General features: G+C 43.8%; 2 protein-coding genes across 2 annotated transcripts in view; both read left to right on the forward strand.

The window, feature by feature from the left end:
- CUL5 (cullin 5) overlaps positions 1-6,897 on the forward strand; it is a 31,617-nt gene extending 24,720 nt beyond the window's left edge. Inside the window, exons 16-19 of the mRNA XM_052671046.1 lie at positions 104-265; positions 952-1,070; positions 1,995-2,118; positions 3,300-6,897. Of these exons, the coding sequence (XP_052527006.1) occupies positions 104-265; positions 952-1,070; positions 1,995-2,118; positions 3,300-3,494 (600 nt within the window). The 3' untranslated portion in view covers positions 3,495-6,897. The remainder of the gene's footprint in view (positions 1-103; positions 266-951; positions 1,071-1,994; positions 2,119-3,299) is intronic.
- Positions 6,898-11,775: 4,878 nt separating this feature from the next.
- On the forward strand, positions 11,776-24,033 carry ACAT1 (acetyl-CoA acetyltransferase 1). Its single transcript, XM_052670894.1, has 12 exons — positions 11,776-11,868; positions 12,257-12,304; positions 14,324-14,441; positions 15,363-15,458; positions 15,990-16,090; positions 18,336-18,479; positions 19,442-19,592; positions 20,376-20,471; positions 21,101-21,214; positions 21,622-21,686; positions 22,298-22,455; positions 23,655-24,033. Exons 1-12 carry the CDS (start codon positions 11,815-11,817, stop codon positions 23,773-23,775), a joined length of 1,266 nt encoding a protein of 421 aa, XP_052526854.1. The 5' UTR covers positions 11,776-11,814; the 3' UTR covers positions 23,776-24,033.
- The last annotated feature ends 186 nt before the right edge of the window (positions 24,034-24,219 follow it).

The following is a 24,219-nucleotide window of genomic DNA, read 5'->3' on the forward strand; positions in this document are numbered from 1 at the left end:
TCTTGGTGCTTCAGTCTGAATGGCAGTACTTTGTATGTTTACGGTAGCAAGAAAGCTTGTTATCCAGAAAGCCTTTCAAGGAAAATTGTCATTCTGTTCACAGATAACATTTAAGAATGAGGTTGGCCAGTATGACTTGGAGGTAACAACATTTCAGCTAGCTGTGCTGTTTGCATGGAACCAAAGACCCAGAGAGAAGATCAGCTTTGAAAATCTTAAACTGGCAACTGAACTCCCTGATGCAGAACTTAGGAGGACTTTATGGGTATTTTACTTTCTTTTGAAACAGATTTCTTCCTGAGTTTTTGTACTCTGAAGTACGGAATTAATATAAGTGCTGTCAGATAATACTTCAATACTTCAAAGTGTGAACGCCTTTTTTCTTAATTAATCAATTGTGAAGCTGGCTTCTTGTACTACTGTTAAGCACACACAGCCTTTACATTAATGTTCTCTATGCTTGGAATTACGTAACGTAAGCTTTTGAAAACAGCAAGATCTTTCTGGCCATATACAGCATAAAGCACACAGTTGGGATTGTGGTTTGTGGAGTGGGACTGGTCTAATTCTAGGAACTCTTGATAAATGTATGTTGCTTAAAAATAATGCATTTGCTCTATCAGTCTTTTAATAATTTAGCTCCCAAAAGAAAAGAGAAATAATGTACATCAGGCAGCACCACACGCTACTTCTGTAGCCGTGAGTTTGTGCATTTTTTCTTTTTATTATTTTACTTATGGTAACTCATTTCAGAAAGAGATTTGGTAAGCTATGTTTCATCCTTGATTTCACTGGTGACTTTGTGTTGCCCGCTGGCACCTTTGAACAAGGCTGTGTGGTTCCTCCACAACAGTCTGCACAGCAGTGAGCGATGTTCTAAAGAGTACTTGTTTCCATTTAGAAAGTCTTGTGTTTTATTTTCATTCTTTTTTCCCCCCTTTTTCTCTGTAGTCTCTTGTAGCATTTCCAAAGCTGAAACGTCAGGTTTTATTGTATGAACCTCAAGTCAATTCACCCAAAGACTTTACAGAAGGAACCCTCTTCTCGGTGAACCAGGAGTTCAGTTTAATGTAAGATGATGCTTGAAAATGAAAATAACTATGTGCTTTTTTATAGTTAACCTTCGTCCTTGGAAGTTCTCAAGATTCAGCTAGACACAGGCTTTGCTGTCCTGTAATAATTTCACTTTTAGTGATAGTTGTGCTTCAGACAGGTGGTTGAAGCAGATGACCTCCAGCGGCCCCTTCAGACAAGTGTTTGTATAGTTCTGATTTCTGTGAAGTTAAATTTCTTAAATGCCTGGGGATGAGGTGCAGAATTGGAGGCTCTGCCATCTTCCCGTTGCTAATGAGTCCATGAGGTTTTATGTAGGAAAATGCCAAGTCTGCTGCTGCTGGGGCTTAGTTTCTTGCTCAGGGACATGGTGGTTCATTTGTTCCTGTCGTCAGGATCACAAGCTTTGGGAAATGATGTGAACACATGACAGAAGAGACAGGCTGCACAGAAGTCTTGGGGGTGACCAGTGAAGAATGCCATCAGCTTTTTGCCATGTCTGCTATGATGTCTGTTTTTTCCCCTCTATTTTTTTATGCTGTACAGACACTTCTTGTGATGAAAAATGAACTAGTCCCGTTTCCTGAACTTTGTTGTAAAAACTCCTTTGAAGAACCCTAGTTTTATGTAACTAAACTGAAATATGTTTCTCTAGACATCTATTCTTTAAAATAGTGCTGGCAACTTCTCAATTTTGAGAGCTATCAGTTTCAGCTGATGAATTTTGTTGTAACATTAGTATATTGGTGGTGGGGTTTTTTTGTGGAGGAATTGGCGTTGAATTTGGATTTATCAGCCAGTGTCCCAATCCTGCAATGCTTCTAGTCTTATAAATGTCTGATACACAATGGTTCTCCTTGCTGCTGTAATTTAAATTTAGTAGGAATTCCTTAGTTGAAAATGTATCTTTGCCTTATTTTTATACAATACAACTTTTTCAGAAAAAATGCTAAAGTTCAGAAAAGGGGCAAGATAAATTTGATTGGTCGATTGCAACTTACTACAGAGAGAATGCGAGAAGAGGAGAATGAAGGAATAGTCCAGCTAAGGATATTACGAACCCAGGTAAGTGTGTGTCAGAGGAATGTTACAGTTCTTTTTCTTTCGTTGTGTTATCACAGCCTCCTGCTGTTGATGAATGAAATGAGTGCTTTTTAATCCCACTCAGGCTTCTTCGCTATGGTTCTGATACTTTGTGAGGAGCTCATTCTGTGTGCATGTGTGCTTGTAGTCACAGCCAGATTAAACTCCAGGACAGCCAACCCGTAAAGTGTCTCACCTCTCTTAACACCCTGGCCATTCTTTTAGCCAAAGGATTAATGCTTGCATATGCTTACCAAATGAGAACACCTTGTAAGTGCTACTCTGACACTAAGCTTGTATTTCACAAGGTTTGTCTCAGATCACCCTGACTTCTGCTCAGAGGATGAGCGGGTGAAAAAACACCAGGTTTTAGTGACTAACTCACACTCTAGATGTCAAATTCTGCAGATTCACCATTGACTCAAGTTGTATTGCTTGTGCATCTTGCCAGTGTTCCATTCTGTCACTGTATCACCTTCTTTGTGAAGATAGCTCAGTATCTGCTTAGGCTTAGGAATTGTGGCTTGCAGTTAATACCTGATTACTGACAAATTCAAAGCCATTTACTTCATGGTTTTATAACTTCCATCATGCTTTGAACATATCCTAAATTAGCCTTTTGTACACAGTTTCCTTTGGTTTGAGTCTATCAAGTTCTTGGCCACAACCTGGAAGACAACAAACTCCATGGTTTGACCTTGCAAGTAAAGAATGTTCTTATTGTGTTGTTTGTTTTCTTTTTCAGCATTCTTGATTTACTTTGTTCTTTCTTGTAAGCATAAGGAATAGAAACTCCCAGTAGATCTTCGTACTGTTTTATTCTGAAGTTTAATCGTGATAGTGATGGGCAACTGGCTGTAATTCACAAAGGTGAATTCAGCATAGAAAAGTGTATTCAGAGTGTGTCTTTTCCAAGTGGGTTAAGGTTTGGCCCTCACTTCAGGAATACGTAAGCAAGAGCAGATGTTGGCCTTGCCTCATTTTAATTGAGGTGTCTTAAGTGCAGTACTTATAGTGGCAAAATAGTTCTTACATTTGATTATTGAGGAAGAATATGCATTTCTTTGCTGCCTTGCTGTACCGAGGGTCCCCTGTTAATGCTGTGTTGGCTTTGCCATTTCCACCAGACATTTCAAAATGTTTTTTCTCTCATTCCCCACCAGGAGGCTATCATCCAAATAATGAAAATGAGGAAGAAAATTACTAATGCCCAGCTTCAGACTGAACTGGTAGAAATATTGAAAAACATGTTCTTACCACAAAAGAAAATGATAAAAGAGCAAATTGAATGGCTTATAGAGCACAAATATATCAGAAGAGATGAGTCGGATATCAACACCTTCATATATATGGCATAACGTGAGGACTCTGTGAGATGCTGAGAACACAAATGGAAGGGTGCTTGGACAGACAGCTGCAACAGTTTGTGCTGCAAAGGACCTGTTTTGACTTTCATTACGTATTAAAATCCCTGCCTTACCTTAAAGAGGACTCTATTTTGCCAATCTCATTCAGCTAGCATGATGGCATTCCCTTCATGTTGCACACTTTTAACAGCATGCTGTTTTGTGGGAAACTTGCATTCATGAAGAGCCCATTGTGAACTTTTAAAAGTAGATTTGACTTACACCCACCAGGAAAAATACAGGTTTGGGTTTTTAGATGACCAGTACTTGCACAAAGGAAAAATATTCAAATATTCATGCACTGAGGAACTGCTACTAGTTTTGTTTTGGTTTTTGTTGTTGGTTTTTTTTGTTTTTTTTGTTTTTTTTTTTTAATGCAATTAGGACTAGAAGTAGCACTTTCACTTTTGTGTTTTGGATCAACAGAGTCATGTACTGTCCACCTTTGATCCTTTTTGTAATAACATTTGAGAGACACATGCCTCACAAACTGATACGTATTTGTTTTCATTAAAATCTGTTGGCTAGAGCAGTGCTTCAATCTAGTAACTGGATTTTAATATTTGACACATAAGTGACATAAAAATAATTCCAACTCATGGGTGATACTTTCCTTTAAGCAAGAGAGCATTGTTTTTAAATTGCTTTCTGTAAAGAAGTGGATATACATTATTTGTTACTTTATTTGGACAGATGATTTGGTACAATCCTCTTTGAGAAGGCAAAGCTTTCTTGAATGATATTCCACTATAAAAACAGTTTCCATAGATAGGTCTGTTATTCAAACAAAAATATTAAATGTATTTCCTTGTACATTTAATATTTATATTCCAGGTATTTAAATATGATGTACATGTAAGCGCATTAAAGAGAAATTGATACCCAAATTCTCAGAAGATAACACTCAAAGATTCCTATATTAACTCCTCACTGGTAGCTCTCTCTGTATGTATAGATGTAAGGTTAATCACATATTGGCTCTTCTCTTCCTTGAAAGTCAACATCTTTGAAACTGTCAGAATGGGAAATGCAGTTCTAACAGAAATGGTAAAAAGCTTAGGAAAAATGCCCTGTGTGATGTATGTGGAGAGAGTGCCAAGGACACACCAGGAATTCCAATTTCTTAATGTTACCTCTTCTGTTGTCAATCATCTGAAGTAGTTGTTTGGCAGTGCTTGCCTCTCTGCTGCTCTGAAATGCCCCTGCATGTCCTGGGCTGTCATAGGACTCACTGGAGCAGAGTGCCTGTCTTGGGATAAAAGGTAAGTTGAGCCTTACTCAGTTCTGTATGAATATTCGTATATAAATTGCAAGTGTGCATTTTTTTAATTTACCAGCCGAGTACAATATCTCAAGGTCTTCTCTAATGATTGAAAGAGGGTAGAGGATAGGATTGACCTTAGTCAGAAAGGAAAACCTTCCATTGAAAGGAGGAGTTTGTTTTTACATGGTTGCAGTAAAGGGTGAAATAAGAGCAGTTTAAAAGCAAACTCACTGCAGGAGTGGCTGTTTGCCCCCTTAAACCAGCTGCTTGGTCTGCTTACTAATGTACTTGCCATCGTGACCGCCTGCGTGTGGTGTGTGCTTGGTCCTCTGTTTGACTGAGGAATTTGCAGTACTGGAGGTCTCACGAACAAGAAGAGATGTAGAGACGCCGAGACCTGGCAAAGTAGTATTTACAAACTACAGATTAAGCTCGATGCTTTTATTGATTAAAAACAGTTGATGCTGTTCAAAAATACCGCATCTTTTTTCTTCTCCTGTGGTGTTGCTATTTAGAATCAAAAGCAAGTGGTGCTCTGTGTAGTTAGCCACTAAAACCATTCAAATGGTAGAAAACAAAATTCTAATAAAATCCTTGTGCTACGGGCGTTTTGGTGTACGGAAGGTAAATTACAGGCAGTGAGTGCTCAGCTGAGATAGTTGGGAGAAACTGACAACCCAGAGCTCTAAAACATGACAGTCTGAGCACAGCCTCCACCATAAGAAATTCCAGCCCTTAAGCACAGAGGAACGCACAGACGGAGCGCTGTGAGGGGGCACTGCAGCTTCTGAAGCATTGACTGAGGTTGAGAGGAGTTGAGAGCGTCTTACGTGCAGTCATTCAGGAAGTTGGAGCGCATGCAGAAAGCAGCAGAGTGTTAAAATCTAACAGTTTTCCCTCAACTAATAGTATGAAATAGTATAACCTCAAAGTTACCTATGTACCTTCTCAACACCTGGGATGTGGAAATACACTTGGTAATGTGCCTACAACATGGTCATTTTTCTTTAAATATATGCTGAAAATGGATGTTGGTTTTTTATTAAATCTGAGAATCACACCAGCAAATTTGTTAAAGATGCAGAATCGTGTTTAGCATCCTTCATCAGGTCACTTTCACCAGTATGCACTTAGAACTCCTATCAGCTGGGGCACAGGGAGGTAGCTGGGCTGAATGTTCTTTTGAGGATGGCAGAGTTCAGCTCTGAATGAAAATGAACTATTCTTCATTTGCAATATGGCAACAACGCACTTTTAAGGCTACAGTTCTTAGCTATGAATTCATATGTCCAAAGACCTTGCTTAAAAGAGGTGCTGCATCTGAGAAGCATGTTGCCACACACTGCCACGGTGAACGGCTATGGAGAAAACCTGTTGTAGACAAGGGGGGGAATCGCTCTTAATGGGTTTAATTAAGGAATACTGTTAAAACTTTCTCTGTCCCAACAACGTGATGAGGATCTCAGTTTCAATTTTGAAGTCTTCCATTTTCCTCTTTCCACAGTTGGTGTTCCTATTTTTGTTCATCTTTCATTCATTTGTTACGACTGTAATGCAATTGCGTTTCCAAAAGGAAATGTGACTTTCCTGTTATCACCTTTATAAACTTAACCTAAACGTATTGAATGTTCACACGTTGCATTGATTTGCATTGGGATGCCATTGTCCTGTAAAGTGCGCATTTTAAAAATACAATTGGCAAAAAGATTTGATAGTTTTACAGAAAGATTTGCTATCTCAGACTGTTTTCTATTTTCATCGAAATGACTGGGATGCTACCTTTGTAATTCTTTGAGGTCAGATTTGTGAAATAAACAATACACGAAAGCTTTCCTGTCATATACACTATATGTAGTCTGGAGTGTTGAGCAAACTTGAGTTCCTGAGTTGTAATATCTATCTGCGTATGGTATTTACAATTTTGAATGTGTGCCACTACCGAGGCGATAACGCTGTACACTTTGGAATGGTGGTAGTTTCTGTATGGCAGTCCAGCTGAACTATTTTGATGTACTGCTTAATTTTTGAATTTTATTTTTTAAGTTGTATAATTTATTTTCTTGCAAAATAAAAATGTAATATAAAAGACTACGCATGTTAGCAAGATATTTTGGTCTTTTTCTCCTGCTAAAGGTTTTGGTCTCTTTCAGGCGTCGTTCCTAAAAAACCCCAGTAGCTGGAAGTGGCTGGATTCCGAGTCTCAAAGTCTATTTTGATCAGTGTCAGTTTAGGAAATAAAAAGCAAAAAGGCAAAGTGGGGTGAGGGAGGAAAGACGCATAAAGACTTACAGCTCCTTTCTTGTCAGGGCCTTCAGGTACTGAAGTCTGCAATGACTTAAAATGGCCATCACTGATCATTCCTGGTGCCATCACCATGTTGCTGGGACTGGCTCACGGAATCACAGAATGGCCCAGGTTGGAAGGGACCTCAAGGATCATGAATCTCCAACCCTCCTCCCACGCCCCACATGCAGGGCCACCAACCTCCCCATTTAATACCAGACCAGGCTGCCCAGCATCCCATCCAACCTGGTCTTGAACACCTCCAGGAATGGACGGGGCATCCACAACCTCTCCGGGCAGCCTGTTCCAGCACCTCACCACTCTCTCTGGAAAGAATTTCCCCCTGACGTCCAACCTCAATCTTCCCTCCCTCAACTTAAAACCATTTCCCCTTGTCCTGCTGTTATCAACCCTTTCAAAGAGTTGACTCCCCTCCTGTTTATAGGCTCCTTAATAGCCTCATTTTGCTCTAAGCAGTGTGGGAACTCGGCTGCTCCAAGCTGTGCTTCTGTGATGGCTTCTCTTCTCTGATTGTCCTTCTGTTTCAATGGGAGTTTTATTCTTACTTCTCAGCTCCTTTTTTTCTCTTAGTGCACCAGTGAAACCCAGCGTTTTGTGCTTTCTGGTACATGGAAGGTTTGTTTGAGTGGAATAAATAGTTTTTTTGATTGACTCTTCAGCAAGCGTGGCAATTATCGACCTGGCAGTTGCTATCGGTAGAGCTTTCACAATGACTTTGTGTGGTCACAGCTTAGGCATGATCAGTGGCCTAAATGTGGAAGGCTTCAAACCTTCTTCATTCTTCTGATAAACCTAGAACCTGGCTTTATCTTCGTCTTTGCTTAACACGGCAACATCCTTGAGCAGTGCACAGGCAGGGTCCCTGCTTATCATTTCAGTCGTTTTAGCAGTGGAGATCTGCTTGGTGACGTGAGCTGGGTGCTGTGCGCTGCACCGAGCGCCACCTGAGCAGTGTGCAGGAGGGGAGTGGTTGGAGAGCGCGCGCTCTGCTGCTGCTTCCATCTGCTCAGCTGTGCTGTGGGCACCGGACTCACTTCCTGAGCTGAGGGAAGGAGCACACCATGCTCCATTTCAATAGAGAGAAGGACTGAAATCTGAAATTACCAACACTGAAGTTAGGACATTATTGACGTTACTGGTGTGAAGTGGTAAAAGAATTAAAGAAGGCAATGTGCTGTCTTCTTCTGTGCACTTCTATTTTGAAGACCAAGGTCTAACATCATTGTACAGCTCAGGATTTGCTACATATTGATTTCTACTACCAAAGACATTCAGGGAAGTGGCACACCTCCCTTCAGCAGCAGGGAGCTGCAGGAACAAATTCAGCAAGCAAGCAGGGCTCACTGCACCAGGCAGGCGCGCTGGGTGTCTCAAAGTCCCCCGGGGCAGATGCCATTCTGCTGTCACTTCTGGGGGAACTGGGGTATGAAACAGCTTCTGCCTGTGCTGCGTTGCCCATCACTGCGGCCAGTCTTGGTGCCAGGGTTCTTAGTGAGCTTTATCTTTGTCTTTGCTTAACGTGGCAACATCCATTGCTGGCATGGAAAGCAAACTGCCATAGAAGTGAGGAAACTAGGGCTATGGCCTAGAGAATACAACCATGGATGTTTTGGAAGTAGAAAGGCAGAGAGTCAAGAACTATTTTTGAAGCCCTGCAACATCAGCACTGGGGAGTACTTAATAAAAACCAGCAGATTGGCTTAAAATGCTGAAACATGGGTTGTCTCTAGCAGTTGCTGGAGATGCAGTCATGTATTAGATAAATACATGTCTAACAGAAGCATTGAAGGCAGGACATACCCTATGCCATTACTAAACAGTGAAGATACGTGGTCAGGAAATCCAGAGCACTGTGGCTCTCCTGCTCAGCCTCAAGCACTGGGCAGTTGTGCTGTTCTGTGCAGTGAACTCTCTCTAGTTCTAGTGAACTCTCTCTTCTTGAATTCTCCTAAATATAAATTATCCTAAAAAATCTTCAAGCTCTCCAAGAAGAAAAGAGTTAAAGGAAAATGGAGGGGGAAAAAAGGGGAATAATAAGCTGACTGGTGAAAGCAACAGGTACAGGGGGAGGAAGAAGAGGGATGTGTGAGTTTCACAGGACCAAAGCCATAAAATGCTGGAGAGCACCCAGCACAGCACCTTTGCCGATGCCTGCTGTCCCCTGCCCTATCCCTGCGGCCGCTGACATCCCACAGGCAAAAGGCTTTTCTCCCTCCCCACGGTGTGATGCCTGCTGGGCTGGGCCAGGTGGCAGCCGGCAAGGACGTGGTCCTGTGCCTCCATGTGGGGTCGGGGAAGGGGGCCTGTATGTAAACATTCTGTTTATTTACCCTTCTGCTCCTCAGGGAAAAGTGCAGCCCAAGCTGCCAGCAGAGACGCTGCACCCAGCTGCATCCCCAGGCACGTGGCAGCACGTGGCACAACGGGGGAGCTGATTTGGATGGATTGTTTGTTTGGCCCATTGAAAGTTCTTCCTGTGTTTTTTGATGTTAAAAGCTTTGTATTCTGAAATACACATTCTGGGAAGAGATGTTTCTTTTTTCTTCACATGGCTTCTCCACGTGCTAGAGTTCTGCAGCTTGAGACTCACTTTTGACCTTATGTTACTTCAAAAACACCTGTCCTGCCCTGGGTCGGAGGTGTCTGTACAGCTTGGGGTTCCCAGTATCTTAAGGGACATGGGATTATCTGCACCCTCCTTTTTTCTTGTGCAAATGCCAATAAATGGTATTTTAATCAATATGTCTGGGAGTCCAAGAGCTCTTCCAGGTGTGGCAACATCAGTGCTGACCCCAGTGTGTTACGTTTGGCACAGCTGGCAGAATCCCAGTGGGCTGTGGCACAGGAGGAGAAAGGAACAGACTGAGTGCCTCTCCTGAGGATTTCTTTGTGGAAATTGCACTGTGTGTAGAAATGGTTCCAGTGTGCATTCACAGTGCTGCTTCAAGGATACCTGCACAGGCATAGATCTCTACAGATGCAAAGCCAGATCCCCACAAAAAACAGTGCCTAAATAAATGACTAGAATTGTTTTATTGGCAGACAATCCTGTAGGAGCTCTAAGGACCAAAGTGCTGGGGAACCTCTCCACAGATGGGATCTGCACATAGGCTGGAGGTGTGGGTGCAGCAGCATGGCTCAGGGCTCCCAGCCTGGATCTGACACATCTGTGCCTCATCATAGAATCATAGGGACTGGGAGGGAGCTCTGAGATCACCCAGTCCAACCCCTGCTACAGCAGGTTCCTACAGCAGGTCACACGGGAAAGCATCCAGGTGGGTTTTGAATCCCAGCCTCCACAAGCTCTCTGGGCAGGCTGTTCCAGAGCTCTGTCACCCTCACAGAAGTTCTTCCTCACATTTTATGGAACTGCCTATGTTGCAGTTTGTGCCCATTGTCCCTTGTTCCATTGCTGGGCGTTAATGAAGAGAGATTAGCCCCATCCATCCATTTAACTCCCACCCTTTTGATATTCATAAGCATTGATAAGATCCCTCCTCAGGCTGACCAGCCCCCAGTCTCTCATCCTTTCCTCCTAAGGGAGATGCTCCAGGCTCCAAACATCTCTGCTGCTGTCCCCTGGATTCTCTCCAGAGGTTCCCTGTCCATTTCCAACTGTGGAGCCCAGAACTGGGCACAGTATTCCAAATGTATTACGGTTGTCTTTCTTGTATGGTGCTCACATACACTTTCAGGTTAACATCTTCAGTTCTTCCTGAATCAGTACCTGCCAGTCCCTGCACCACCTCAAGTGCTGTGTTCAGTTTTGGGCATCTCAGTACAGAAAGGACAGGGAGGTGCTGGAGCAGGTCCAAAGAAGGGCAACAAGGCTTGTGAAGGGCTTGGAGAATATGGCCTGTGAGGAGAGACTGAAGGAACTGGGGCTGTTCAGGCTGGAGAAAAGGAGGCTGAGTGGAAACCTTACTGCTTTCTCCCAGTACCTGAAAGGTGCTTACAGCGAGAGCGGGGCTGGTCTCTTCTCACTGGTGACAGGTGACAGGACAAGGGGAAATGGCCTCAAGTTGTACCAGGGTAAGTTTAGGTTGGATGTCAGGAAAACTTCTTTACAGAAAGGGTTGTGAAGCACTAGAATAGGCTGCCCAGGGAGGTGGTTGAGTCACCATCCCTGGATGTGTTTAAAAACCATTTGGATGTGGTGCTCAGGGACATGATTTAACGGATGGTTGTTAGAGTTAGGGCAGTATAGTCAGGTTGTGGTTGGAATCGATGATCTTTAAGGTCCTTTCCAACCTGAGCTGTTCTTGATTCTATGACAATGCGGTTCGTACAGACCCTGCGCTCTCCCTGCCGAGGCTCCCCAGGCCCCCGCTACCAGCGAAGCAACGCAGCAAACACCTGCGGCCTGTGCTCGTCCCAAGCGGCTCTCACCTCTTGTCTGGAGGCTTTCGGACACCTAGAAATTAAGAAATGCCTTCCATGGAGCTGAGAAGGGGCGTGCGAAGGGTCCGCAGCACCACACGACTCCCGCTGCCGTTCACTGCCCAGCCCGACAGCGGGGCAGGGGCAGGGCAGGGCAAGGAGGCGGCGTGTGACAGCGCGGGCCGGCTTCGAGCTCAGCCAATAGCAGGGCAAGAATTAGTCCCGCCTTCATCCCATTCACCAATGGGAAGCGGGGAGGGGACGGCGCGCGGCCGCCTATAGGCTGCTGGAGGGGCGGCGGTGAAGGTGACGGCTGGCGGCAGGATGGCGGCGGTGGCGATGCTGGGTCGGCGGTGCGCGGCGGCCGGGCCGCTGCGGGTGAGACGGGGCGGGGGGCGATGAACCGGAGGGAGCCTTCCTCGTTCCTTCCCTTTACACGGCCGGCACGGCGCGGGGCTGCGGCGGCCCGGCCAAGGTCACCGTGCGGGCTCCGGCACGGGGTGGGGCGGCCGCGGCGGCAGTGCCGCGTGTGCGCTCGGAGCTGGGCTGGCGGGGAGAGCGCCGTGCCGCGCTGTGCCGCGCTGTGCCGCGCTGTGCCGCGACCGCCGTCCGGCCGTCATCTGCGGGCGTCGCCCCGTCCGCGTGGCGATCAGCGCTGTGAGCCGCGGCGCTGCGCCGAGCTGCTGAGTAAACGGCTTTGCCTTTATTTCTCTTGGCGGCGTTGGCTTCGTTGCTATGAAATTCTGAGGGTGTGTTTATTTTTCAGGCTCTGAAGTATGCGAGCCGCGGCTACGCGTCGCAGCGCACATTGAATGTAAGTGTGACGTTCCGCGGAACTGCAGGTCACTGCCATGTCTGCTTCTTAAGGCTTTGTCTGCCTTCTGCTGCAGCTGGAGATATTTGCTGGCTCTTCTCAAGAGCTGTCCGGCTGTGCAGGGCAGACAGAGATCTAAAACACTCATCTTTCTGCTGCCAGGCCCCTGTGCTGCTCTGACAGGGTTGGTAGGTAGACGTAGTGAGGTAACATTTAAGCCAGATTTAATATGAAATTTGTTTTAAGAGACTACCAGATGTGAAGTTGAATGTCACAGCAGGGCTTAAACTACAGCTTACACATCTGTAATCTGATGGTGTTCTGGTAAGATGGTTGGTCTTCCAAGGCCTGAGCTTTTAACTCAGTAAGTGTAGAGTAAATGTTCATTACATTGTAGTGACAGTACCTTCTGTGATGTACAGACCATGTCAGTACAACAATATTTAACTCTCTGGCATTTGGTACGATGCCTTTATACATCATTGCAATTGAGTTAAAAACTTGGCCAAAGGGAGATTTCTCAGGCCAGGTCATGTAGAGCATGTTTCTTAGGATGATTTCCAGATAACTTCTCTCTAAGGAGTCTTTACAACCTCTGAGCAACCTGTGCGAGTGCAGAAGTGCTTCCTGGTGTTCAGTGGGAACCTTCTGTGTTCCAGTTTGTGTCCATTGCTTCTTATCCTGGCACTGAGCACCACTGAAAAGAGCTTGGCTCCATCCTCTTTGTACCCTCCCTTCAGATACTTGTATTTGTTGAGATACTCCCGAGCTTCCAGACTGAGCAGTGCTGGATATTCCAGTCCCTTAACCACTTTTGTGGCCTTTCACCAGTCTCTTTCCATGTCTCTCATACTGGGAGACCAAGAACTGGACCCAGCATTTCTCGTGTGGCCTCATGGGTGCCAAGCAGAGGCTGCTTACTGATCTCCAGTTGGACTTCATGCCACTGATCACCACTTTCTGCTCCCAGCCTTTTAGCCTTTATTGACCCAACTGTCTGCCCATCCAGCTCGTACATCACCAGCTTCTCTGTGGGGACCTTAAGAGGGATGGTCAAACACCTCACTGAAGTTCATGTAGCCAATATCTACTGTTCCCATCACATCCATCAGGCTCATGATTTCATCACGAAAGTTTATCAAGTTGGTTCAGCATGACTTCCCCTTGGTGAATCTGTGCTGATAATTTTTGTTGTTACTGTTTATGAGTCTGGAAATGGTTTCCAGAATGAGCTGTGCCATCACCTTCCCGGGTGTCAAGACAAGGTTGACGGGCCTGTAGTTCCCTGCAGCCTCCTGGGGGATGGGAGAACTACCTGCTTTCCTCCTGTTCGTAGGCATCTCTCCCAGTTATTGCGACCATTCAAAGATCTTTGAGAGTGAGCTTACACTGACAGCAGCCAGCTTCCTCAGCACTTGTGAGTGTGTCTCATCAGGGCCTATGAGCTTAGGGGTGTCCATCTGGCTCAAGTATTCCTTGACCTGATTCATTTCCACCAAAGGTGCATCCTCCTTGCTGCAGCCTTTTAGCCTGGCCTCTAAGACCAGGGATTCCCAAAGGGCAGCCTTGTTGGTGAAGGCTGATATGAAGGAGGCATTTAGTAGCTTGGCCGTTCCCAGCTTGGGCCCCTCTTCCCTCCAGGCCCGGGATTGCTTCAGGCATCACCTTCCCAAAGCAGAGCTCCACGCATTCCAACTGTTCCCTCGTATAAAGAGCAGCTCCACCTCGTCTGCCCAGCCTGTCCTTCCTAAGGAGCCTGTATCACTGCAGTCCTCAGAGCCATCCCATCACACTCTGTCATCCCAACAAGGTCATAGCCCTGCAATGGTGCACAGGTCCCAAATTCCTTGTCTTTGTTCTTCGTGCTGTATGCACCAATGGAGATAGTTTTGGTGCTCTGTGCTGCTTACTGAATGAAAAGGGAGCTGTGACATGAATGAAAGAGTAAAAGGATAAACTTTGGGGTATGTGTGCGCGTGTAAAGATGCTGTGACTTTTACTCCATGCTTGTTCTCTTAGGAAGTGGTGATAGCAAGTGCTGCAAGGACACCCATTGGATCTTTCCAAGGCTCTCTTTCATCATTGCCAGCTACTAAACTGGGTTCCATTGCAATTAAAGGAGCAATTGACAGAGCAGGTACATGTAAATCTGTTTGCATGAGAAAACCTCATGCAGCTCTGAACGCTATCAGTCTGTGTATTTTGGTTTGAAGTTGCTTGTAAAACAGACTTTTCTGTTGGTGTTCCTCCCCCCTCCCCCATAGCACTTTTAAGGCTTTAATCTGTAAGTGATATTTAAATAAAGTTAATAATATTTTAATAAACTTAAATAAACTTGCCTGTTGGACTCTGCTGCCACGTGTAAATGCTGCTTCTAAGAGCAGGCTGTTACTTAGGAGTATCTGTGATGTTCCCGCTTGCATAGGACGTGCTGATTGCTTGTCTGGGGCAGAGGTTTACGACACACCTAAACTGATATGAAGGCTGATTGTTGCTGAAACCAAGGGTCCTTCCTTTCCCTGCTCATTTTTACACAGTACTCCTCTGACACCCTTGTGAGCCTGTCTGTAGCTTTAAGTTGGCCAAAAAATCACTTTGGAGGAGAGGAGGGTTAATTTTCTTAGGCATCTTGAAACAGCATATTGCAGTAAGTGGAACACCAGGACTGTTGCATGGGCAGCAGAGGAGAGAGAGCACAGCTCTTCTGTCTGGCAGCTGGCGGCTCTCTGCATTAAGCAAACAGAGCTGTTTCTTTGGACATTGTTGTCACAGGTAGAAAGTTCTGTACGTTCAACCATCCATAACAGTTTTGTTGATCAGGTGACTGGTGAGACTTGGAAGACTTGTTCTGAGAGCTGGTGAGGGAATTCTCATGTGAGGTCCCCAGTTCATTGTGCCCTATGAATATGGGGATGGAGATCTGGAATGCTTTTAGCACACAGGTTGGACGTGATAGGTTTTGTCTCTTTTCTATAAGAAACTTTAATAGGAAGGTTCATAACAGATAATTTCATCTTCTGTGCAAAGAATCCACAATCAAATCACATTTGTTTTCTAGGTATCCCTGCAGAAGAAGTGAAAGAAGCATATATGGGTAATGTCTTGCAGGCTGGACAAGGACAAGCTCCAGCAAGACAGGCGGTCCTGGGTGCAGGTACGCATTGTGTCGATTCTGGGTTTAAAGGTGGTCTTTTCTTCACATGGACAGCTGCTAATGCTACTGGAGATGACTGAGCTGTGAGTTAGAGCAGGGAGGTGCCCAGCCTCCCTTCAGGACAGGCTGCACACTTGTTCCCATGCAGGCCAAAGGCTCGCTCTGTGGTGGAGTGGTGTAAGTGGGCTTTGTGCTCAGCAATCACTTGTCGTGTGCACAATGGATGTTATTGCCTACAGCCTTTGTAGAACCTGGAGAGGCTGAAACCATGTCATACTGATGATAGATGTTCTGAATTATCTTTGTTGACCAATTCTTTACTTGCTTCTCATCTTACCACTTGAGTCTGTTGTCTGAAGGGTAGAAGCAGCAGCAGTCTCCAAAGACAGTAACGAGGGGTGAGGGTGGATAAACTGCCTGAGCTGGACACTGGCTTAAGTAGAATTGATCCCATGTGAAATATTGTTGAAACACCAATCTATTGTTCTCCCTTTAGATAATGCAATTGTTTGTACAACTTACCTGACTTAGGTTTACCCATCTCCACTGATACTACGACTGTCAACAAGGTCTGCGCCTCAGGAATGAAATCGATCATGATGGCAGCCCAGAGCCTGATGTGTGGCAGCCAGGTATGTGGTGTCAGTGCTCCTCTATGGAAGGGACACACAGCTGGCCTTGTGGATCCTGTCCTGTGGTGGCTGTGGTCTTGGATTTGGGATATGTTTTGACTTGCAGTAATGAAGCTAATCAGTGAGGTTTGTTAAGGTTACACAACCTTGATTTTTTTATTTTTTTTTTTTAACAGTAATTTAAATACATTTTGGTTTGAAGCAGACAAGGAAAGGCATTGCAGTGTGGGAATTGTCAGATTTACTTTCAGAGCTGAGCAAATAAGGTGGATTTACTTTTATATAAGTCCTTTCTACCTCCTTTCCTGTAAAATTTAGGGAATTTCTCAGGCTTTTTCATCTGAAAAAAATCCAGAATTTTTTTCTAAACTTAGTGCTTGTTGGGAGAGATCTTATCTTGACTTTCACATATTTTGATCACTTCAATGAGGTACATTCACGTGTTAAAGCGGTGTTGTTTCTAGATGTGTTAAAGATGTCTCATATTTCTGTTGCTCTCAAAGAGGCTGAAAATATCTGTTGTTGCTGAATTGTGTTTTCATTCAAGATCTGGATGAAGGAGAATTACTCATCTCTGTCCACTGTATTCTAAGATTCTCTGAAGTAAAGATATTGGCAGTTCAAGGTATATTTTTAGTTTACAAAATCAAAATCAATGGCCCATTAGTGAGAATTGTACTTAATAATTATATATCTTGTTTACCCAAGAGCAAGAGTAAAATATTTGATTTTCTCATCCCCCATGTGAAAATAGTGGTTGGGCAACCACTTATTGCTTAGGCCTTGCTATGCAGAGAATGACACTTCACCCAGTGCCTGCTGAGCTCGATGCAAGACTTTTCACTGGACTTTGAATCAGGTCCAGCACTTCTGTGCCAACAGCTCTGCTTGGATTTAGTGGCTGACATCTGCTGAGTCCATTGGATTGCTCACCCTCTGGGCTTATTTGCTGCGTGCTCTGAAGAGAAGTGGACTTTTCAGCTCAGCCCATCAGGCATGCAGTGCTGCCTGGCTCAGCACGTGCTGGTGCTGCTCAGTGTGCTCTCAGAGCTCTACGCTGTGGCTTTTTTGGATGGGTTTTGTTCTTTCTTCTTGGCTGTGGGTTGGGAGTATTTGTGGTGTGAGTGCATGACAGCTCCCAGAGGCTTGAGTCTGTGTACATTAAGGACTATATAAACAGTTGCCTTAATTCCAAGTTCTTTGCCTGATGGAGTTGAAATGCCAGGAACTCCTGTTCCTCCTGTCTATCACTGCCATATCTCAGCTGCCTTTCCAGTTTACTGCCTTTCTAGTTTATTTCCAGCCTTCTTGGTATTGTTTTCTTTGTTACTACACGCTGCTATTCCTGGATTTATTTTATAATCTTTTCTGAACTTAGCTATTCTTTTTCCAAGCCTGAATTGAAAGACCTTGTTACTACTATTTTCATGTAAAATATCTTTTGTGGTTGTATTAACAACAATTACTGAGCTCTCCAAGAATAATGCTGCTGTGTTCGCATTTTTCCTATGATTATTTGTATCTCAAAAAAGCCATGCCATTAAGGACAGCTGCTATTTACATCCCATGATGCAAAACACTGAGCATTTTGTGGTTTACAGCCTGGGGACAGTAGGTGTGCTTATGGTCCTCGTAGCTTTGCTTTTTGTTTCTTCTGCCTCAGCTTGAGAAGCAGATTTATTTGTAAATGCCAACAGTGATTCAGCCTAATTCAAGTTCAGTGGTGACTTTTTGTAACATCCCTCATAGAACTGCTGGTGCCTTCAGATGATAAACCCTCACTGTAAGTCATCTCTTTACACATGAGATGTAAGAATGTTGTGTGAAGCTTCAGATAACTCTAAACCTCGGTCTTTCATTGGCTCTCTTAGATTCTGACTGCTGTGGAGCTGCTTATGAAGAACAAATGAGAAATATAAAGAAAAATGAAGTGTTTAAAATAAAATTTGTGATGTGATCTTGGGAGCTTTTGAATTAGAAGCACAAGAGGCTGACATGGCTCTTGCAGCTTTCCAAAGTGATGCACCAGGCAGAAGTCTGGTGTTCTGTCCGCATGGGTTAGCTCTCTTCAGCTGTTGTCCCAACTGTTTGCTTTTAAAATGAATAAAGAAGTCTTTTATTCCTTTTCCTCCAAGAGTGGCTGGAAATACGAAGTGTCCACTCAGTATTTTCTTAGCATCAGTTCCTGGATGAAGTCATGTAGAACACGCAGCGTTATTGATAACCTCAGCTTTTGTTTGAGCAGGATGTGATGGTTGCTGGTGGAATGGAGAGCATGTCCAACGTTCCCTATACAATGAGCAGAGGATCAACGCCTTATGGAGGAGTTAATCTGGAAGATCTGATTGTGAAAGATGGACTTACAGACGTTTATAACCATATCCATATGGTAAATATTCCTGCAGAGTTCTGAAGTATCAACTGTTGGCCTCACGCAGCTGGAGATGAGTAACGTACCTTAATGGAGAGACTAGATGGAGGGCTGGAATGGGGTGGGAAATGTGTGTTCATATTTCTTTCTCATTGAAGTCTGAGTAGCTTAGAGCAGGGGTTAAAAGAGACAAGGGGATTTCTTCCACCTGTGGGTGGGTTTTGCTGTCTCAGTGGGTGGGAGCAGTCAGGTTGCACGATGCCTTTGAGGATGGCCACTTCTGCTTCGGCAGATTGGTTCTTATTTTCCCTCCCCCAGTGTACGTATCCCATGTCTTCTGTTAGAAGGTTTGAGTCAGCTGATATGCTTAGCTCATCAGCATGATACATTGGACAAAACAGTGCAAAGTGAGGGAGGGTTCAGAAAAATGCTAACCTGGTATGGAGATAGTGAAGAACAAGCATCAGGAGGGAACAGTTTGAAAGGATAATGACTGTTTTCAGTGCTTCTGTGCGTGCTTTATTCTTTATCAGTAGAGTGCACTCTACCTATACTGTTGGCTGAATACCTCTCATGCATTTCAACTGAAATAGCTTTCGATTGAGAGGCTTTTTGGAGTAGACAAGCTAAGAACAGCATAAGAACACCAGTAAGATGATGCAAACACGCTGTTCTGTGTGTTCTCTAGACTCTGGAGAAGTCAGCCTTTAGAACTTCTGCATGCAGTTGTTTAACTTGGAAGAACCCCTTGTGTGGAGTGTGCCTTCCTTCACAGCGTCATGACCTGCATTCAGAACACATGTACTGAATGTGAAGTTGGTATTCCAAAGGCAGAAGTTTCTGGTTGGTCATGACTGTGCAAATCAGAAACGAACACCAAATGTCAGTCGCATTCGGTTCTGAAAATGCTGGTTTTTCAGTTACGTTTCTCGTTTGCATCTCCTGGAACCCCAAGTGTGACGTGTCTGTTTTTCTCCAAGGGCAACTGTGCTGAGAATACAGCAAAGAAGTTCACTATTTCACGAGAGGAGCAGGACACGTATGCCATAGGCTCTTACACTAAGAGCAAAGCAGCGTGGGATTCAGGAATTCTCAAAAAAGAGATCGTTCCTGTCACTGTCTCAAAAAAAGGTATTGTGGAAGGGTGTGATGAAATGGGCTGTTGCTCCTTTGAAAGCTGTGACAGGGTCTGCGCTCGGTGCTGTTTAGGCATACATATCTGAGGAGTGTGCATGCTCACACGTGTTTGTGAGATATGATTCTATGATTCTATGATTTGTACCTCAGATGCAAAGAATTTACTGCTATGCAGACTTCTTGCTAACGGCAGTCAGTTGTCTGTATCTGCTTATCTGTTTCTTTTCCTTTAATGTTACAAGCTGTAACTTCTTCAAGGAGATGACTGTGTACTAAATTCAGGTGGAACAAATTGATGCCATGAATCTCTCTGTGAATTACCTTAAAGATCTGCTCTTGGTCCCTTTCATTTGCTCATCAAGAAGTATAAATAATCTGCTGTGAATAAATGACATCAAAGAGTTTAGGAGGAAGTTTTTCACACAGAGGGTGATGACGCACTGGAACAGGTTGCCCAAGGAGGCTGTGGATGCCTCATCTCTGGAGGCATTCAGTGCCAGGCTGGATGTGGCTCTGGGCAGCCTGGTCTGGTGGTTGGTGACCCTGCACAGAGCAGGGGGGTTGAAACTGGATGATCATTGTGGTCCCTTTCAACCCAGGCCATTCTGTGATTATATGAATTAGTTATGCATGCCAAAAATGAATGAAAATGAAAGAAAGTTTACATTTTTTACTGAAATAAGTTGTTTAAGTTAGAGAACATTTAATCCATGTACTATGTTAAGAGTGTTTGAGAAAGGACTGCACACATAAAACTAAACCAGTTCTGAATTTCAGGAAAGCCAGACACAGAAGTGACAGAAGATGAGGAATACAAGCGGGTTGATTTTAATAAAGTTCCAAAGCTGAAAGCTGTTTTCCAGAAAGAAAATGGTAAATATTGTTAAATCAAATGCTTATTTTTTTACTAAGTGCAAGAATGCTCTATCAGAGTGAACAGTGCTGTTCACCAGAGCTTGAATACACAGCAGTAATCTATGACCTTTTCAATGCCTGCTAAAGAAAGATCCTACCAAGAAGTCTGAGCTTGGTGTCACAGCAGCACAAAATGTCATAGAATGAGAAGAACCTGCACAGCAGTGAAAACCTCTGTTTTGTGCATTTACATTGAAGACTGAAATAGCTGGCCTTGGTCACCACAGCTATAAGCTCCTGGTGTGCCTGCACATCGTGCCCTGTTGCCTCCGTGCACCTGTAGCTAAGGAACCTGGCCAAAGCAAAGCTGGCATTGCAGCACACACGTTTGTGCTGGAGTTCTGTGTTAATGCTGACAGCGCTGCCAGTGCAGAAGGCATGGTCTGAACTGCTGTTCAGATGTAGATTATGAATACATGTGATGAATTGGTTTGATTAAACAAGTATTTACAAACAAACAAACAAACAACCATTGATTCTCTCAGTGCAACAGCTGTTACGCTGAGACCTTGTAAGGCTGAAGGGTCTACAGGATCTACCTGAGCTCTCTCATCTCCCCCTCTGTTAAAACACGTTACCTTTTCTAGGAACAGTTACAGCTGCCAACGCCAGTACTCTGAATGATGGAGCAGCTGCTTTGGTTCTGATGACTACAGAGGCAGCCAAGAGACTGAAAGTTAAACCACTGGCACGGATAGTTGGTGAGGTTTTCTTTTCTCATCTTTGAATAGGGAAGTGGAAAATATCCTGATGGTGCAATCTGACTGGCAGTCCTGCCAGTCCCGTTGTCCTTCATGCATGGAGCAGAGGACGCGTGGCTGTAGGCGTTACGACTGCATCTCCTCAGTGTGGCCTTGGAAATGTCACGTGTCATGGCAGCAGGCTTTTGACCATACAGTTTGCATGTGGAATAATTCTAAACATCTGAAAATATTGTGATGTTGTGCACTTAAGGCACTGAGTTTGATGTATATTATCTTCAGCAACCTTACTCTCAGAATTTTTCTCTTACCTGGATTTGCTGCTTGCATAAATGAAAATAAGGTAAAAACAAGAAGTATTTAAACAACAGCTTTTATGATTTTATTTTTTTTTAATGTTTGCACAGCTTTTGCAGATGCTGCTGTTGATCCTATTGACTTTCCCATTGCACCTGCACACGCTGTTCCCAAGGTAGGAATAAAACAGCTTCTTTTTCAGAAGACTTTCTTTCTTTCTTTTTTGGAAGCAAACTTCCTCAGCACTGCTCCATCCCTCAGTGTACCTTCCTCTACCACTGAAATTAAATAGGTTTTGCAGAGGATTGAGGCTAGAGTGCAGATTTTAGAGAGACAGACTTCATACGTATTCTGAGAGCACCTTGTTTTACTCTGCTCTCACCAACTTTTATCCTTGTTTTCACTTTTAAAGTTTTCAAGCAATTATGACTAAAATGCAAAATAAATGTGATTATACAGGTACAGACCACCCCAGAGAGGAACTAAATGCAACTGTATGCAGCATTGTGTCAGTGTGCAGTGTGTGATGAAAATGTATTCTTGGGATAGAGTAATCTCCATTTTTGCTTTTGTGAGAAACTCAAGTTTGTGCTCCAGAACCCCTTTTTTGTTTTTTCCCCATCTGACAAAGTGCTTCTGGAGTGTGAGCTCTGATCTCCTGCTTGGCATACAGCATAGGGACTTGGTGTCTGCAGTTTGACTTCACAGGAGACTTAATTATTTCTATAAAATACTGTAGCCTCCTAGTTCTTTCACAGCAATAATCATGTTTATTACTGTTTCTAGATTCTAAGTGAGACAGGCCTGAAAAAAGAAGACATTGCAATGTGGGAAATCAATGAAGCCTTCAGTGTTGTGGTGCTGGCCAATATTAAAATGCTGGGTATTGATCCACAAAAAGTAAATATCAATGGCGGCGCTGTCTCTCTTGGGCATCCCATAGGGTATGTAAACAAGCTGCACACAGGCACTTTTTTCTTATGCTACTGATGTATTTGATTCCGTCCTCAAATTTAGTGCAAGTAGGAAGGCTGATAGAAATTCAGTATCAGGTCTGTGCTGACTGAATTCAGGTGTTACATTTCAGGGTACCTTGAAGAAAGCATCATCCCATTTGTCTTATCGCAGGTAGTTTTCACCTGCTGTTATGGAAAGCTTGCTTGGTGCCACAAATTAAAATAAATCACTAATATCACTGAATAAGCAGCAATAAATAACCAACCAGTTAAACTAGTAAAACTTACAGGTAAACTTAATGAAAATAGCATAAGCTATGGTGTGAAGATTTTTCCTCCTATCAGCAATGTCAAATTCCAAGCCTTGTCAAAGCACTCCCAACAGCAGATCTAAAACACTGTGGCCACCTAATGCAGCAGATTGGGGTGGTCTGGGGGATGTTTGCTCTGAAGTTCTTTTCTCAGGTTATGGAAGTGAAGTTCCCTGCTGTGTTCCCCAGCAGCTGCAATACATCCTTAAGTACATCCCAGTAATCCTCCTTAAGGGTGAGCGTGCTGCAACATCCAGGAGGACAAATCCCCTTCCAGTTTACTAAATAGAGATAAGTAACTGCATTGTACATGAAGAACCAGTACTTCATCATGCTGAAGTTTGCTGGCAAAGCTGTAGTCAAGCCATAACCCCTCAAGATGTGCTGTTATCTCCTTCATAACATCAGCTCTGATAAAGAAATACGACCTTTGTCCCTAAAAAGGACAGAATGTAGATGTCTGATTTTGCAGGAGCCAGATCAGTGCACCATATTACATTACTGCAAGTTGTAGCCGGAATAATTAGCATTGATTTGTTTCTTAGTGGAAGAGATTTAGTTTTAATTACCTTCTTTGAAAGAGCTCTAATAATCGATACTTTGTTGCACAGAGTACTTAGAGGTGATTTCCTTTACCAAAGAACAGCAGTGGCCGTGCACACATTAAATCTCTTCTTTTTAAGTACTGTACGTGGAGAAAAGGAACCTGTGTTGTTTCTAAATGTAGAAGAAAGGGGTTGTTTGATCTTCTGCGGGTTCTATGCTCTTGTTTTTGTTTCCTTCCAGGGAATCGGTGCTGTATTCTGCCAGCCATCTTGTGCAAGTCAAATTCAGAATCTTCAAACTAAGATGTAAATGTTTTTTTCTTTTATCTAGAATGTCTGGAGCAAGAATTGTCGTTCACATGGTCCACGCACTGAAACAGGGGCAGTATGGTCTTGCAGGAATTTGCAATGGAGGAGGAGGTGCTTCTGCAATATTGATAGAGAAGCTGTAGGCCCAAGCAGTTGCTGGAAAAACAAAAAGCCTTAAAAAAATCTGTGATCAAAGCGATGAGCAGCAGCTGTTACCTCTAATCAGTAAGTGGGTGAATTCCTCAGCAGCTATTCTAAAACTTCCAAAAACATCATTGATTATTGATACAGACAACTGGGCTTTTATACCTTTGACTCAACACAAGTTTTTATACAGTACAAACAAAAAATGTGAAATCACGATGATGTATCAAGAGCTGACAATAAAGAATGTTGATGTTCCCTGTGGCTCCTCTCACTTGTGGTTTCTCAAGTGCCACTGAGTTCTTTAAGTCACACAGCTTCCTGCAGTGCTCCTACGACCTGACAAGGGTAAAGTAGGCTGGGAGCCAGGGTGGTGTGACTGACTTAGAACTGCAGGTACTGACAGAGCACAGCTAAGGGTGGCCTCACATCAAAGTGCTGCT

This window comes from Tympanuchus pallidicinctus, unplaced genomic scaffold, assembly GCF_026119805.1.
Source record: "Tympanuchus pallidicinctus isolate F22 unplaced genomic scaffold, pur_lepc_1.0 scaffold11, whole genome shotgun sequence".
NCBI classification, from domain to species: domain Eukaryota; kingdom Metazoa; phylum Chordata; class Aves; order Galliformes; family Phasianidae; genus Tympanuchus; species Tympanuchus pallidicinctus.

Bases quoted from the DNA above. Each gene is read 5' to 3' on its own strand.
- ACAT1 (XM_052670894.1), top strand. From the start codon at position 11,815: ATGGCGGCGGTGGCGATGCTGGGTCGGCGGTGCGCGGCGGCCGGGCCG. The intron at 12,305-14,323 runs GTAAGTGTGACG...TTGTTCTCTTAG, and splicing joins CGTCGCAGCGCACATTGAAT to GAAGTGGTGATAGCAAGTGC. The intron at 21,215-21,621 runs GTGAGGTTTTCT...ATGTTTGCACAG, and splicing joins ACCACTGGCACGGATAGTTG to CTTTTGCAGATGCTGCTGTT.